This window comes from Propithecus coquereli, unplaced genomic scaffold, assembly GCF_000956105.1.
Source record: "Propithecus coquereli isolate 6110/MARCELLA unplaced genomic scaffold, Pcoq_1.0 Scaffold316, whole genome shotgun sequence".
In the NCBI taxonomy this organism is placed as follows: domain Eukaryota; kingdom Metazoa; phylum Chordata; class Mammalia; order Primates; family Indriidae; genus Propithecus; species Propithecus coquereli.
In genome coordinates, this window is record NW_012148797.1 from 609,804 (window position 1) to 624,402 (window position 14,599).

A 14,599-nucleotide genomic window follows, 5' to 3' on the forward strand; every position below is an offset into this window, starting at 1 on the left:
CTAAAAAAATTTGGTTGAATACTTTGGAAAGATTCAAAAAAGACAAGTTTTTGAAAAAAAAATTGCAGTCGTTTTAGTAGTGGATATGACAATTGTAAAGATTTAGGAAAACTGATAAAAAGAAAACTGGGAATCGGCACTCACATTGCTTCAAAAGTGTCTCTAAGATTTCCCTCTGCTTTAAAGAAACCAAAACTGGTTTCAGAGTAGATGTGGTTTAATGCCAAGAGGACACACAGTGGATCTGGACTCTTGTAATGGCCTTGACCTACATCAACAGGTGGGCAACGAATGTACATTTATGTGCTTTCAGGTAAAATAAAATGTTTGTGGTATGTATGTATCCTTATAATTTTTGGTGACTTTTGTTTAAACCAACTTTTTTGATTACCGAAACTATACTGAATTTCAGGCAGTGGTGACTTTTGCTTTCCTGTTCAACGATAACAATGAGGACAAGGACAATAAATATTCAGATAACGAGGTCTGTGTGCCCAAAACCACATCTTCTGACACTTCAGTCTTTACAGGTCTGTGATTATTGCCTTATAGTATTTCTAAACCATAATGTCATAAGGACAAAAAGGCAGGCATGTCATTTAAAACTTTCAGCTGGAAAAGTATCATCCTTGAAATGATCATTTATAATTGAATATTTACTTCACAAAAGCATGACCCAAATTAGTTCATTCTAAGAAAAGCATAATAAGAAAATTGAAGGTCCCAAATTTTCTCAGCCCCAAAATTAATTAAGGTGATGAATGCAGTGTTGTTCAGCCTCTGAGTCAACTGTAAATATATAATTTCTTCTCTGATTTAAATTTTCCACTGTCATTTGAGTACATCAAATTCATTTCTTTCCACCAAATTAAATAAAATTGTGAACATTTTTCTTCTGTTATTCCTACTTTTAAAAAGGCATTAGAATATTCTCAAAAAGTCTTGGCTAGCGTGGGGCTGACAGCTTTCAGACATAAGCACTCAATCTCAACTTATTAAAAAAAAAGTTTGCTCCATTCGATAGTCGTCTTTACGTGACAGTAATTACCTTTCAGTCCATCGAGAACATGCATTGAAGACTTATTGCGAGCTAAGGACTTCTAAGTAAAGGCTCTAGAAGGTGGAGCCGATATGACCCCGACTGTAGATATACAACACTGTAAAGTAACACGAAAATGATAATGTGTTTAAAGAAATGTAATGTAGCACAACAGAGAACAGTTCCTAAGTTGTATCCGTTGAAATTAGACAGTTCTAGATGCATGGCTTGGCTTCCTCATTTACTATCTATGTGACGTTGGGCAAGTTACTTTTCATCATCTCCAATATGGTGATGATAAGTACTTTCCCTATAATATTGTTATGAAGACTTTTTTTTTTGAGATAGAGTCTCGCTCTGTTGGCCGGGCTAGAGTGCCGTGGCATTAGCCTAGCTCACAGCAACCTCCAACTCCTGGGCTCAAGCGATCCTCCTGCCTCAGCCTCCTGAGTGGCTGGGACTACAGGCGCGTGCCATCATGCCCAGCTAATTTCTTCTATTTTTAGGAGAGACAGGGTCTCACTTTTGCTCAGGTTGGTCTTAAACTCCTGAGCTCAAGTGATCCTCCTGCCTCGGCCTCCCAGACTGCTAGGATTACAGGCGTGAGCCACCTGTTGTGAAGATTAAGTAAGATGTGTCTGGCAGAGCATAAGTGCTGAGGAAATGCATTTATTTCTATTTTTTATTTTGGTATCATTAGCTGCTTCAGTCTAAGAGGGGGTGGTTTCTAGAAACTCCTTTCAAAAAACTTTCTAAATTTGATCACTTTCATCTCCCTTTTTATTACCACCCTGGTCTGAGCCACTGTCATCTCTTGACAATCTATGGAAATAGCTTTCTAAAGATCTCCCTGGTCCACACTTGTCTCTCTACAGTTTTTTCGAAACATCCTTTAAAAAGGTCAGCTGACTTCCTATCTCTCTGCTGCTGTAGGCCCTCGACTGCTTTTCATTGTGTTGAGAACAGGGTCGGAAGTCCTCACCATGACTCCTCCTCCTGCCCACACATATCCCACTGTCCGCGCCCACTCCCTTCCAGCCACCCCCACGTCCTTGCCGTCCTCTACCATATTGCCATCTCAAGGCCTTTGCACTTGGCTGCTCCTTATGTTTGTAATTTTCTTGGCCCAGATATCATTTTTTTTTAATTTTTGAATTTTTTCACATTTTTTTTTTTTTTACCAAAACAATGTCCAATGATGCAGAAGAGATGAAAATGGTTATTCGTTTCGATTTACAATGGCCCACTATAACTTTATTCCATAGGTATAACTGCTCATATCATTGTGAAATGATAGCAGCAAATGAATGGGAAGTTTTTTGTGTTTTATTTAACAGACAGGGTCTTACTCTGTCTCCCAGGCTGGAGAGCAGTAGCATGGTCCTTGCTCACTGCAGCCTGGAACTCCTGGGCTCAAGCAATCACCTGGGACTGCAGGTGTGAGCTGCTGCACCTGGCCTGACTTGGCCCAGGTAGTTCTAACGCTTGCTCTCTCCTCTCATTCAGGTCTCTCGTCAAGGTCACCTTCTCAGATTACCCTGTCACACACAAGTAAGCAGCCCACCTCTTTCTCTGTCCTCTTATCCACCTGTCCCTTTCTTCACAGCACTCCTCCCTCCTAGATTATTGATGTTTATCAGTATAAACCAGAATATAATTCCATGAAGGAGGGGCTTTTTCTGCTGTATTCACTGCTGTATTCACTGAGCCTACAAAATCGCCTGTTGCATAGAAAGCAATCAGTAACTAGGAATCTTTGAATTGTTTGTTAGATGCTAAGCTTTTTGAAGGTAGTACATTATCTTTTTATCTTTGTGTCCCCATCACCTACCACTGTTCCCAACACTTAGAAGATGCTTGATGATTTCTTTAAAAAAGTGCTGTATGCATTAACAAAGAGGGAACTCTGATGGAGAGAGGGCAGAATTGCATAGGGGTAGTGCGGGTAGAGAGAAAACAGCGAGTCATTTGCATTGGCGAGTAGGAAATTCTTTTTAGTTGAAACATAGTTGATATAACTGTATGGTGCCTCCCACTCTAGAATAGTCATCACTAAGTGAAGCTGCCATAAATTTAGCCCTAATAATTGAAAGTATGTAATAAGCTGTAATATAACTTTTTACTACCATACTTATTTCCTTTAAATAATGTATTTCAATATGGTAAAGATAAAGGAAATAATGGTCTCTCTTTACTGGAGCATTACATTTTTTTGGGTTCTGAGTCCTGGTCAATCTTCCAAGCAATGAGCTTAAAATTTTAGAACAATCTAATAAACCTCACACTGGAGACAAAGATAATGTTGCATCTTGTCAGCATCTAAGCCCCTCCAATAAACCATCGCTCCAGGCTTTGGAGTTATTGGATCTCCTGTATCCAATGCTTCTTTAAATAACATTTGACCAAGCTTGGGAAAGTCTTATATTATCAGGCACATTTTCTTTGTATTGTTTTCATTACTTTGAGCATCAGTTGATTATGCACTGGCTTAACTTCATAACTTAGTTTGGAGAAGGATGTTACACAGACTACTTGGAATTTTCCACAGTCAGCTTAACCTGCAGATATGGAAATACAGGAAATGAGCACAAAAACTGATTTTGTAGGTGCAACCTACCCTGAAACAACTGTGTCCACTTAACAGCCTCAACAGCTTCTAAACTACAGGCAAATCAACAACTTGCTCTCCTTATCCCATTGCAGGTTCCAGGAAGTGCCTCATTAACAAGGAGGCAAGTGAGGTGGTAGGTGGGGCTGAGGTGGGGTTGGGCCAGGGCCAACCACATTGCTGAAACCACGTGAGGCAGAATGATCCGGGAGCTGCATAGAGAGACTGCTTCTGCCAGGTTGGGAAGCAACTGGTTTCACCTGTCACTTATTCTCTAGTGTCCTGAATCAGGCACCCAGGCACAGTTATGCCAGCAAAATACTACTACCTCTCCCTGTGTGATGGACTCATTTAATCTGAGCTAAAAAAATGAAAATAAAAAGAGGCTACCCACAGGGTCTCTCGGTTACCCCCTGAGTGTTATGCTCATCTGAATTCCCACATCAGCAGAAGAAGTGACTCAATATTTACTTATGATGTAATATGTAAGATCGGAGACTGAAAGACTTATAAGAACATTTTTCATTGAGGGGTAAGAGCCCTTTCTTTTATTAACCAAAATGGGTGACCACTACTATACTTAAAAGTTTGTACACGTATCTACATTTTCATTTGCTGCTTGGAAAGTTTTCATGAAATATTCTTGAGCAAAATTTCAGCTAACGTAATACTCTTTTGTCATGTAGTGGAAATAAATCACAAACTCTGACAATTCTTACCTGATAGATTCGGGAATTTGTGATTCAGGTTGTATCTAACAAATGTTTTGTTGATGAATGAATAAATGTTATCATTATTTGAGGAGCCAAACCAAAAGTGTTGAAAAGATGGTTGTTCAATCAAACAACTGGTTACGAATTCAGTGTATTAATATTTCCCCCAGTTTTTGTTGTAGTGACACTGCCTATCTTTTAGTGCAAAGATGTAGGAAAGTGGGCCCATTGGTACTTATGCCTGGTACATAGTTAATGCTCTATAAGTGATATCTATTAGGTCATTTTATTTTTGCCTGTACTGATAGCCATTCATTCAACAAATACACATGGAATGGCTATTTGCAAAGTGCTTTTCGTTCCACCTGTATGGTTTTAGGTGTACGGATAAACAAGAATAAAATACCACCCTGAAATTCTGAGTTTTCAGATCGCATGCTTGTTGTCCTGTGGACCGTACATCTGGGCCTTTGACATAGTCTCAATTTGCCATCAATAGACAGGGTCCCCGAGTCTGGTCGTCTTCTTCATCTCCTGTTAGAGTACTCTCATGCCCCCAACTGCCCATCTTCCTAAATGTCTTCCTCATTCTTCCATTTCCTTCCCTTTCTCCACAAACAAGCAGACTTACTTCTTCCCGGTACATCTCCTCTGCCTGAGCTTCTGTCCCTGGTAGGTGGCTGTCAGAGGTTCCAGAATTACTCTTGGGACCTGTGCAACAAGTGCCTTAGGATGCGTCACCTGGTGGCTGCCTTTTTATGACCTGAAGGCAAGAGAGGAAGGCTTGATTTCCTTGTCAGAGTTAATTGACTGGCAAAAGTGCTGCCTGAGGTTAAGAGCTGTCTCTGCTTTCTTCCCAGTACTGGTTCCCACCCTCTTCTCCATGCCATTCAGCAGTGTGCTCAGAAGGACATGGTGCATCTCGAGTAGCCGTCTCCACCTCAACCCTCCTTTAGTGTGCAAAATGGTTTTAGTGGGAAAAGTGGTAATGTTAAATCTAAACCCTTCAGGTTCTTATAGGTACAAGCAACACCAAGAGGGAGATAATTGGGAATAAAGACATTTGTTGTAAGGGGGGCTATTAACAACCTCTTTATACTCTTTAAATATTAAGTGTTCACAAAACTTTAAAATTCTTGCTTTCTGCAAACACAGGCTTCGTGTAAAGTTCTTCAGAGACTTTGAAATGCATCTTTTTCAATGTGATCAGTTTTTCGATACTTAAATTTCAGAGCTGTTTTGAAACGTGGAAGCACTCAAAACGGGTACCGGTTGTTTCATGTTGCGAGCTCTTTTGTCTTTAGTTATAAAACTGGGAAAGTTGCTATATGAGCAGCCTGAAAATGTAAACATTTAAAACTTGGCACTAATAGAAAATAGAACATGCCAAACAACATTTTTCAACTCACTTAATATTGATAGCCTTCACCTGAAAACTGTTTTATAGAAACTCTTTTTCATTAAAATAATTGATCACAATTAACATACCCTCGATACCCTATTGTTTCAAAGTACTAATAGAGATCAATAATATTGCTCACCTTTTTATCATTTTATTTTCAGCACTATAACATCATGGGCATAAATCTAGTTATCAAAAAATTAAAGTGATGCGTTTATGTGTTTTTCATATCTCAATAGTAGAATTCTCAAATGTGATTTTAGATCAGTTACTTTTTTTTTTCCAAAATAGTCACAATCAATTTTTCACTGAGAATGGGTTTGATCATTTGAGAAACAACAACACCATTCATTTTAAACATTTCCTAGCTTTTCACTATGGAAAAAAATTAAATGTAATCTCTCATGGTAGAAAAATTAATCTTAGATTTTTCAGAGCCAAAATGAAAATACTTCAGAAAAAAATCAAGCCAAATCTTTGGAATTCAAAGGGGCCGAACACCCAGATGAAACTAATTGCCATCAGTTTTAAAACTGGGAACTATAAACAGGCCAATATAAAACTTGCCAATTATATGCCTGCTCAGAGGTCTGAACTGAATTCAGTAATTTGAACATTTCTTCTTTTTCCCAGTGATACAGGAACAACACCTCCAGAGAGTGGTATTTTTGGATTTATGATAAACTTCTCTGCATTTCTTGGTAAGTACACAATAATTATTATCAAGAAATGAAAAATTCATAATCCTAAGTGAAGTCAAATGTGTTATTGACAGCATGTGTATGTATAATCGAAGTGAACATCCTTTTAAATATATTTTGCATATTTATGTGAATTTTTCTATAAGATAAATTTGCTAAGTTAAAGGAATATGTATCTAAAATTATGATAGCTATCCATTCATTCAACATTCATTTACTAAGTACCTACTGTGTGGTGGGCTTTGTGCTTAGTGTTTGGGTCACAACAGCAAACAAGACAGGCAAGGCCCCTGCTCCCATGTGGATTACATTTTACTGACAAATTACTCTCCTAAACAATAAATGGTATTAAGTACTTTGTTAATAGACTAGCTATTTGGAAAAACATGTCTTTAGTATTCTCACACCATACACAAAAACCAATTGCAATTAAAGAACTAAATCTGAAAGGCAAAACTATAAGAGAATTAAATTATAAGAGAATATTTTAAATCTTAGAATAGAAAGCTTACAAAAAACCTAGAGGCTAATTAGGAAAGAATCGACAGATTTGAGTAGATAAAAAAATTAAAACTTCTAAATGACAGAAGATACAAGAAGCAAAGTTAAAAGACAAACAGCATACTAGAAGAAAATTTGCATTATTTATAGCAGACAATAGACTAATAAATATAATGTGTAAAAAGCAACTACACATCAGAAATGAATAGACAAACCCAAGAGAAAAATAAGAAAAAAATTATAAACATGCAATTCTCAGAAAAAATGCAAATGACCAGAAGACATACTGAAAATTGCTAAATATCACTAATGATCAGGGAAATGCAAATTCTTTGGGTAGACAATAATTAAAAGGGCGAAGGCATACAGAATTGCTCTCCATCTCTGCTGGTAGGAATATAAATTGTTAACAGTCTTGCAGCCATTTGGAGGTGTTTCTCAACATTTTAATTGTGCATGGTTTTTGACCCAGTAACTTCCAGGAATTGGTCTTTCAGAAACACCTGAGAGTGTGCCCAAAGAATTATATACAAGGGTGTTCATTGAGCATTGTTTGTGATAGGAAGCAACATAGAAATTTATCCTTAGGAGAATGATGAAATAAATGTAGTATCTTCTACCACAGGCCATGATGAGACCCCTAAAAACAATGCGGTAGATCTATTTGTACTGACATGGAAAGATCTCCATGGTACATTGTTAAGTGAAAAAAGCAAGTCACAGAATAATACATGTACTATAATAGCATTTACGTGAAAAGGATAACCACTAAGCTGGGGAGGGTATGTGTGTGTGTGTCCATCACACTGTGGAGAGAGTAAGATGGGGTCAAGAAGGACAGGGAGATTTGCAATCAGGACATTTTTCAAAAGTGATGCAAAACTTCTCCTGTGTTTGTCATTCTAAAAAAAAACCCAAATAATGAAAATTCATCAACATTCCTTTCTTTTTCAGGTGCAGCCACGATGTACACAAGATATAAAATAGTAGAGAAGCAAAATCAAACCTGCTATTTCAGCACTCCTGTTTTTAACTTGGTGTCGTTAGTTCTTGGATTGGTGGGATGTATCGGAATGGGCATTGTTGCCAATTTTCAGGTATGACCTGAAGCTTCCTTGGTTGTTGGGGGCTGTGGGGCACGAGTATCTGAGAAGAGAAGCAGGAACGCAAGAGGTGCACTTGCACCAGTATAGCTAACTGGTTGATGAGCTTACAAAAATTGGGTTAGTTTGCTTTTTAGAAACAAATGTCTAACGTTCGAAAGTCAGTCCTACCTCGTACTTGGGAGAGATGGGGGTGCCTGTTTGCGTGATTAGGAGAGAGTGTGTGCTTCAAATTCTGCGCCCGGCTCTGCACTGCTCCATGTTCTGACTGTGTGATTTGGTGTGTTGGGAGAGCTACTTCTGCCGCTGTAATGATTTCGCTCAGTGTGAAAATATGTATGTGTGTTTACCGATTCTACCATTTGAACATCTGGTGTTCAAAGAGCAGCATCTGATTGCTTCCTTTTGCAGGTAAAGGTATAGGTTTATGGAGATGAAATAATTTGCTCGGGGTTATTCAGCTAATAAGTTGCAGTGCCAAAACGTGGCCCCACTAGAGCAAATTAACTTACGTGACGACCACTGGGGAATCTGCTTGATATATTCTTACTGTGTCAAGTGTTGGAAAAAAATTAATCCTTATTCTAATTTATGGATTCCTATTTTATTCCAAGTTCTCTTTCAGGAGACAATATTTAATATTTTAAAAATATTTATTGAATTTAAAATGAATACTAAGTATAATAATGCCCACCTCATAGGATTTTTGCAAGGATTCAATGAGATAATGTGCAGTCATCAGCAGACTGTACTTGGCAGCTATCACGGTCATTATCGGTTCATCGTTACAGGCTAACACTACGATGGTCCTGCTCCATCACACTTGTCTCTGTGAAAGCAGAGTGGAAGTTACTCCAGGAGGACTTCTGGGTTGGCCCAGGGGTACTTCTTTAAATTTCTGCCCTCCAGAGGTAGATCTCATGTGATGCTTATTTTAACAAAAAGACAGCAGCCTTCACTACTCTAGGGCTGCTCAAGTTCATGTCCATGCACTGAATAACCTCAGGCCTCTGCCCATACCATATGCTTTCCATCCATTCTCTAATGTCTCTCTTCTGTGAAGTTGGACCATCGTCAGAGAGCCCTCTGTCTGTCCTACACCTCTGTCTGACTTCATAGCATTGCCTTCCCTGCACCGCTCCTGGGGGGTGCCATCTGTCGATGAGGTGTGGGGGCCATTGTAATTAAGTGACTCAAGAAACTCAGGGCTGTGTTTACCAAGGACTAAGGGGGAAGTGTCCTATCGTACATTACACAATACCTTCAGGATGACCCACAAGCCAGGAATAGTCTCTCAGGTCTCAGAGCCAACCAGTTTTAGTTCTTGGATGTTATAAATCCTATGATTATCAGTGTTTCCTTGTTAACATTGGAAGCTGGAAAGGTGAGTGCCAAATTTGTAGCCCTCCTGGAGCAAATGTATAGGGCTTTGTGGGGGGCATTTTTTTGGTCAACCTTCCCCTTTATTTATTATTATTACTTGTTTTAGAGACAAGGTCTCACTCTGTCACCCAGGCTAGAGTGCAGTGGTGCGATCACAGCTCACCTGTAATCTCGAAATCCTGGCCTTAAGCGATCCTCCCGCCTCATCCCAACTTTCCCCCTTAAAGTCATGTGGAGGAAATTCTGTGATCTAAGTTTGCTTCTGGCTCCATTTTACTTTTCTATCCTTATTGTCGTTATGTGATGAAATAATACAAACATAGAGAACTGCAGTACATGTTGCCATGTGACATTTGTCACATAGGAGAAGCTCTCAAGACATTTCCTTATGTTTTATGATAGTATGCATTTTGTTTTTAGTATGCATTTTGTTTTTAAGAACTACAAACATAGGCCGGGCGCAGTGGCTCACGCCTGTAATCCTCGCTCTCTGGGAGGCCGAGGTGGGCGGATTGTTGAGTTCGAAACTAGCCTGAGCAAGAGCAAGACCCCGTCTCTACTAAAAATAGAAAGAAATTAATTGGACAACTAAAAATTAGCCGGGCGTGGTGGCACATGCCTGTAGTCCCAGCTACTTGGGAGGCTGAGGCAGGAGGATCGCTTCAGCCCAGGAGTTTGAGGTTGCCGTGAGCTAGGATGACGCCACGGCACTCTAGCCTGGGCAACACAGTGAGACCCTGTCTCAAAAAAAAAAAAAAAAAAACTACAAACATGTATTGATGTTTTTCTATGTAATAGACATGTTTATGAAAATGTGCCCTGTTTTAACTCATCAATTCTAACAAAAGCCTTGTAAGATAGGCACTATTGTTTTCTCCACGCATCAGTGGTGAGATGGAGACTCAGAGAGGACAATACTTGCCCAAGACCATATGAGTAATGAGGGGCAGCGGTGGGCTTCAACTTGAGGTCCTGTTCTCAGAGCCAGTGGGAAGATTTATCCTCAATGCCAAAAATGAGGAAATACCCAGGACAAAAAAGCAAGTATACAACTCACAGTTCTACCGTGAGAAAGCACGATGGAAAAAACCCAAAAGGGGAGATCTAGAATGATGTAATTTGTCTAGTGCAGTGTGGATATGGATTGTTCCGGGGGGGCATTGTATGCACTGTATCAACCACTTTATCCTCTGAATAACTCAACAGCGTAAGAGATACAGAGATACAGATATCATCTTTTAAACCATAACCCTCTTTTAAACCATAAGGCAGACCTTAACTTTAGGAAGATAACTTACATGTTTAGATAATTGAACTTTTGGTTCCCTTTAAGTTTTCAATGAAGTGATCAAATCTGTACAAAAACCAGAAATAGAAATCTTCAATAGAATCTTTAACTTTCCAGCAGAAAAGTACTTGACTTGTCACCGTTCTGATAAATATATCTTTACAGCTTCCTTGTTTGATATCCTGTGATTCTTTTTCAGCATGCTAGGAGCAAACCAACTTGAGCTGTTCCTTGAGAGTTTGAGATGTGAGGGCAAGAGAGAGTGTGACTGCCTTTGGTGATTTTTCTTGAGTAGCAATAAATTACATTTATGGAAAGTTCACAGATAACTACCTCTCTTTCCCAAACGGGTGGGTGGGATGACTACTTTTTGGTGTGTCCTCACTGATTGCTGTCAATGCTTTATTGTCCCTGGAGAAGTTTCCTTTTTGAAATCCTGCCACTTGGGACAACATGGATGAACCCAGAGGACATTACGTTAAGTGAAATAAGCCAGTCGCAGAAAGACACATACTGCACGGTCTCACTTATATGTGGAATCTAAAAAAGTCAAACTCACAGAAGGAGTAGAATGGTGATTACCAGGTTAGGGAGGATGGGGAGTGGGGAGATGTTGGTCAGAGGGTACAGAGTTCTCGTTAGGAGGAATAAATTCTGAAGCTCTATTGTGCAACATGGTGTCTATAGTTAATAGTAACATTGTGTATTTCAAAATTGCTAAAACAGTAGATTGTAAATGTTCTTACTACAAAAAAATGATAAGTGTGTGAGGTGATGGATATGTTAATTGCCTTGATTTAGTCATTCCACAATGTAAACACATATCAAAACATACACAAGCCCCATACATGTATACAATTATTATTTGTCAATTAAAAATAAAATTAAAAAAAGAAGTTTCCTTTGTGGAAAAGAAAATTTGCAAGGTTTCACCCTATCAGTATTCTAGTATTCTCTGTCTTTTTACTACCTTTTGAAATGATAAGAGAGTTTCTAAAAAGGGGTCCACAAAGGGTGCCAGGTTTTCATCTTATCCTCTATCAAACTTCATGTCCGATCTAAGAATCATTTCCCTTCTAAAAAACATCTTTGATGAGAGAGTATATACCCTATGGTGAAAAAGCCACATTACAAATAAAACTCCCACTGAATCAAGGGCCTTTTGATCTGATAGTATCAGGGTTATTGTGGGGACTCCTGAAGTTTGCAGATTAAAACAATAAAAGATATGTTGAATTGGCCAGGGTTGAGGAAGCGTATTCCCTGATGGTATTTGTGGGCAAAAACAAGGTATGTAAATTCAAGATGTTGATGTACTTAGTGCCAAACGACAAGAGATGGTGGAAAGTCCCGGAATTCTCAGTTTATTCTTGAAACTGATTCATTAGCAGTAGATGCCTGGCCTTTTGTTTATTTTTCCCTTGTCCAAACGTGCCTGACATTTAAGGAGTGAAAGGACTTTATTTCTCTTAATTCTTTTTAAAAAATTCTTTTTAATTGTGCTGAAATATGCATAATAAAATTTACTATCTTACCCATTTTTAAGTGTACAGTTTAGTGGTTATTTTCCTGAATTATGTAAGTACTTAAAGGTGTACACACATTTTAAATAGCGCTTTATTTTCGCATATAACTTTCCTGACTCTCTGTGTCCGTGCTAGGTATCCGAGGTATACAGAATCTATACCTAATAAATGAATAATTTATACAACATATTGCAGAATGTCAATGCAGTCATATTTGGATATAGTACAAACCACGGAATGAATTTCTCCCCATATTCCCAGGTTTGGTTTGTCCAGGAAATAAATTTCCTTAGAAAATAAGTTAAAAGCTTTTTTGTTTTTTAAACGTCTCCCTTTCTCAAGTGGAGAATGATGATTTAAGATCAGTTTATGTGTGCTCCAGCTTGCGGTTGAACGGTCTGGATGGAAAGTTTGAGGTGCTGGGGAAGCCCCGGTGGCCCAGGTCAAAGAGCAGCCAGAGGACGGGTGTGCACAGCGAGGGGGGCCAGCGGGGGCCTGTGGCCCAAACCAGGCTCTCGTGGACAGCACTTGAACTTGCCTCTTTGCAAAGCTCGAAGTTTTCAGGTTCAAGCTGAGACTCAGTGGTTCCATCTAAATGTCGTTGTTATACTGGAAGGAGGTGCCCAGTGCTTATTTGAAAGGAGCCTAAGGTGAGGCTCCTTGACCGGTCATGACCTGGGTGTAGACACAGTCGGCACCAGATTTTCTGCCTGGACCGGGCATAGGGGCTGCCTTCTGGTCAAAATGGCTGGTTAGAGGATGGTGGAGGATTGAGAACTTGTTTTGAAACTGTCTTTGCATCGCGAGAGCAGTGGTTTTACTTAGTTGGTGTGTTTGTTCGGGGTGGCTTGGGAGGGACTAATGGAGATTGTCAGGGAGCAGGGACCCTAAAAACCCCAAGCCACCTTGCTACCATTACGGAACTAGCTGTGTACTTTTATACGAACTTATTATATGAAATGTATCATATAATCCTCACTGCGACCCTGCAAGAAAGGGACGATTATGCCTATTTTACAGATAGAGAAATCGAGGCTTTCCAGCAAGGTCACAGAGCCTAGTGGTGGCCAAGTGTGCCAGACTCCAAAGCCCACCATGCTCAACTCTCTCACCTCCAAGGCAGATGTCATTTTTTTCCTTGTCCCATGATCCCAAGTTCGCTGTGGAACCACCAAGTTCTTGGCATTTATTTCAGCATGAGGAAGGTTTTTCTCTTGGCAGCCTTCTGTAAGCAGCCGCATTTTCCAAGGAGCGGTGCGTCTGTGATGACCTGGCTCAGAGCAGCCCAGAGCGAGTGAGTGCTCGTGGCTTGATGTCGACAGACTCACGCGGAGTAACACATTTGTGATTTTTCTCCCCAGGAGTTAGCTGTGCCAGTGGTCCACGATGGGGGCGCCCTTTTGGCTTTCGTCTGCGGCGTCGTGTACACGCTCCTACAATCCATCATCTCTTACAAATCGTGTCCCCAGTGGAACAGTCTCTTGACGTGCCACATACGGATGGCCATCTCTGCTGTTTCCTGCGCGGCTGTCGTCCCCAGTATCCTTTTTCACGTTTGTCTCTTGTTAAAGGAAAAAATATATTCCATGACACTTGTTAAAGCATGGTAAGGAAAACATTATTGAGGACCACCGCGGTGGGTTATAGGGACCACTGCCGTGGGTCTTGCAGTGGGGGAGAGAGACTGGGCTCAGCTCCGGAATGCATCATCGGCAAGTGGGAATTTATAGCCAGGGAGCAGGACGCGGGCAGTGAATGGAAAAGTACTACAAGGAAACAGAGGTAACGGGGACTCTGGAATTCTCCCTGAAGACAGGCCAGGGAGACCAGACACCACCTGGGGGACAGTGGAAGAAAAGGTATCTGATCAGACATCGAGGGTGAGAGGTTCTTGCTAAACTGACATAAACTGGAATTTACACAGTGCACAGATGGTTGCAGGAGAAGCTTCAGGAAGCTGACTAAATTTTGGCCAAGCAAAGACTCTTTGTCACAAGGTCCTAGCAAGCTTGACTCTCCACCCCCCCCACCCATAAGAAGGGCATGAAGAAAGCAAAGGATAACAACCAAGTTTCCACATTCTCCAGAAGAACAATTGGAATAAAAGTGTAAATCATTAAGAAAAGATCTCAACATTGGTTAGATCAAAAGAATCTTTGGGGAAAAGAATGTGGGGTGAAAGGAGGGTGGAAAATGTAGGAACACTTCAGTCTCTATTTTCCTTCCCACAGGGCTGGTTTCATGAGCCGTGTGAAAATATTTATTTTTCTTTGTAGTACTTGGCTAAAGACACCAAATATTGATATTGTACTTAAAGTCATAGCCCTGTGAAGTC

The 14,599-nt window shown here is 40.0% G+C and overlaps 1 protein-coding gene across 1 annotated transcript in view; it reads left to right on the top strand.

Annotated features, from left to right (window-relative positions):
• The window catches only part of DRAM1 (DNA-damage regulated autophagy modulator 1), a 36,398-nt gene that overhangs the window by 4,730 nt on the left and 17,069 nt on the right, over window positions 1-14,599 (top strand). The window contains exons 2-4 of the mRNA XM_012650274.1: window positions 6,396-6,463; window positions 7,919-8,061; window positions 13,626-13,803. Of these exons, the coding sequence (XP_012505728.1) occupies window positions 6,396-6,463; window positions 7,919-8,061; window positions 13,626-13,803 (389 nt within the window). The remainder of the gene's footprint in view (window positions 1-6,395; window positions 6,464-7,918; window positions 8,062-13,625; window positions 13,804-14,599) is intronic.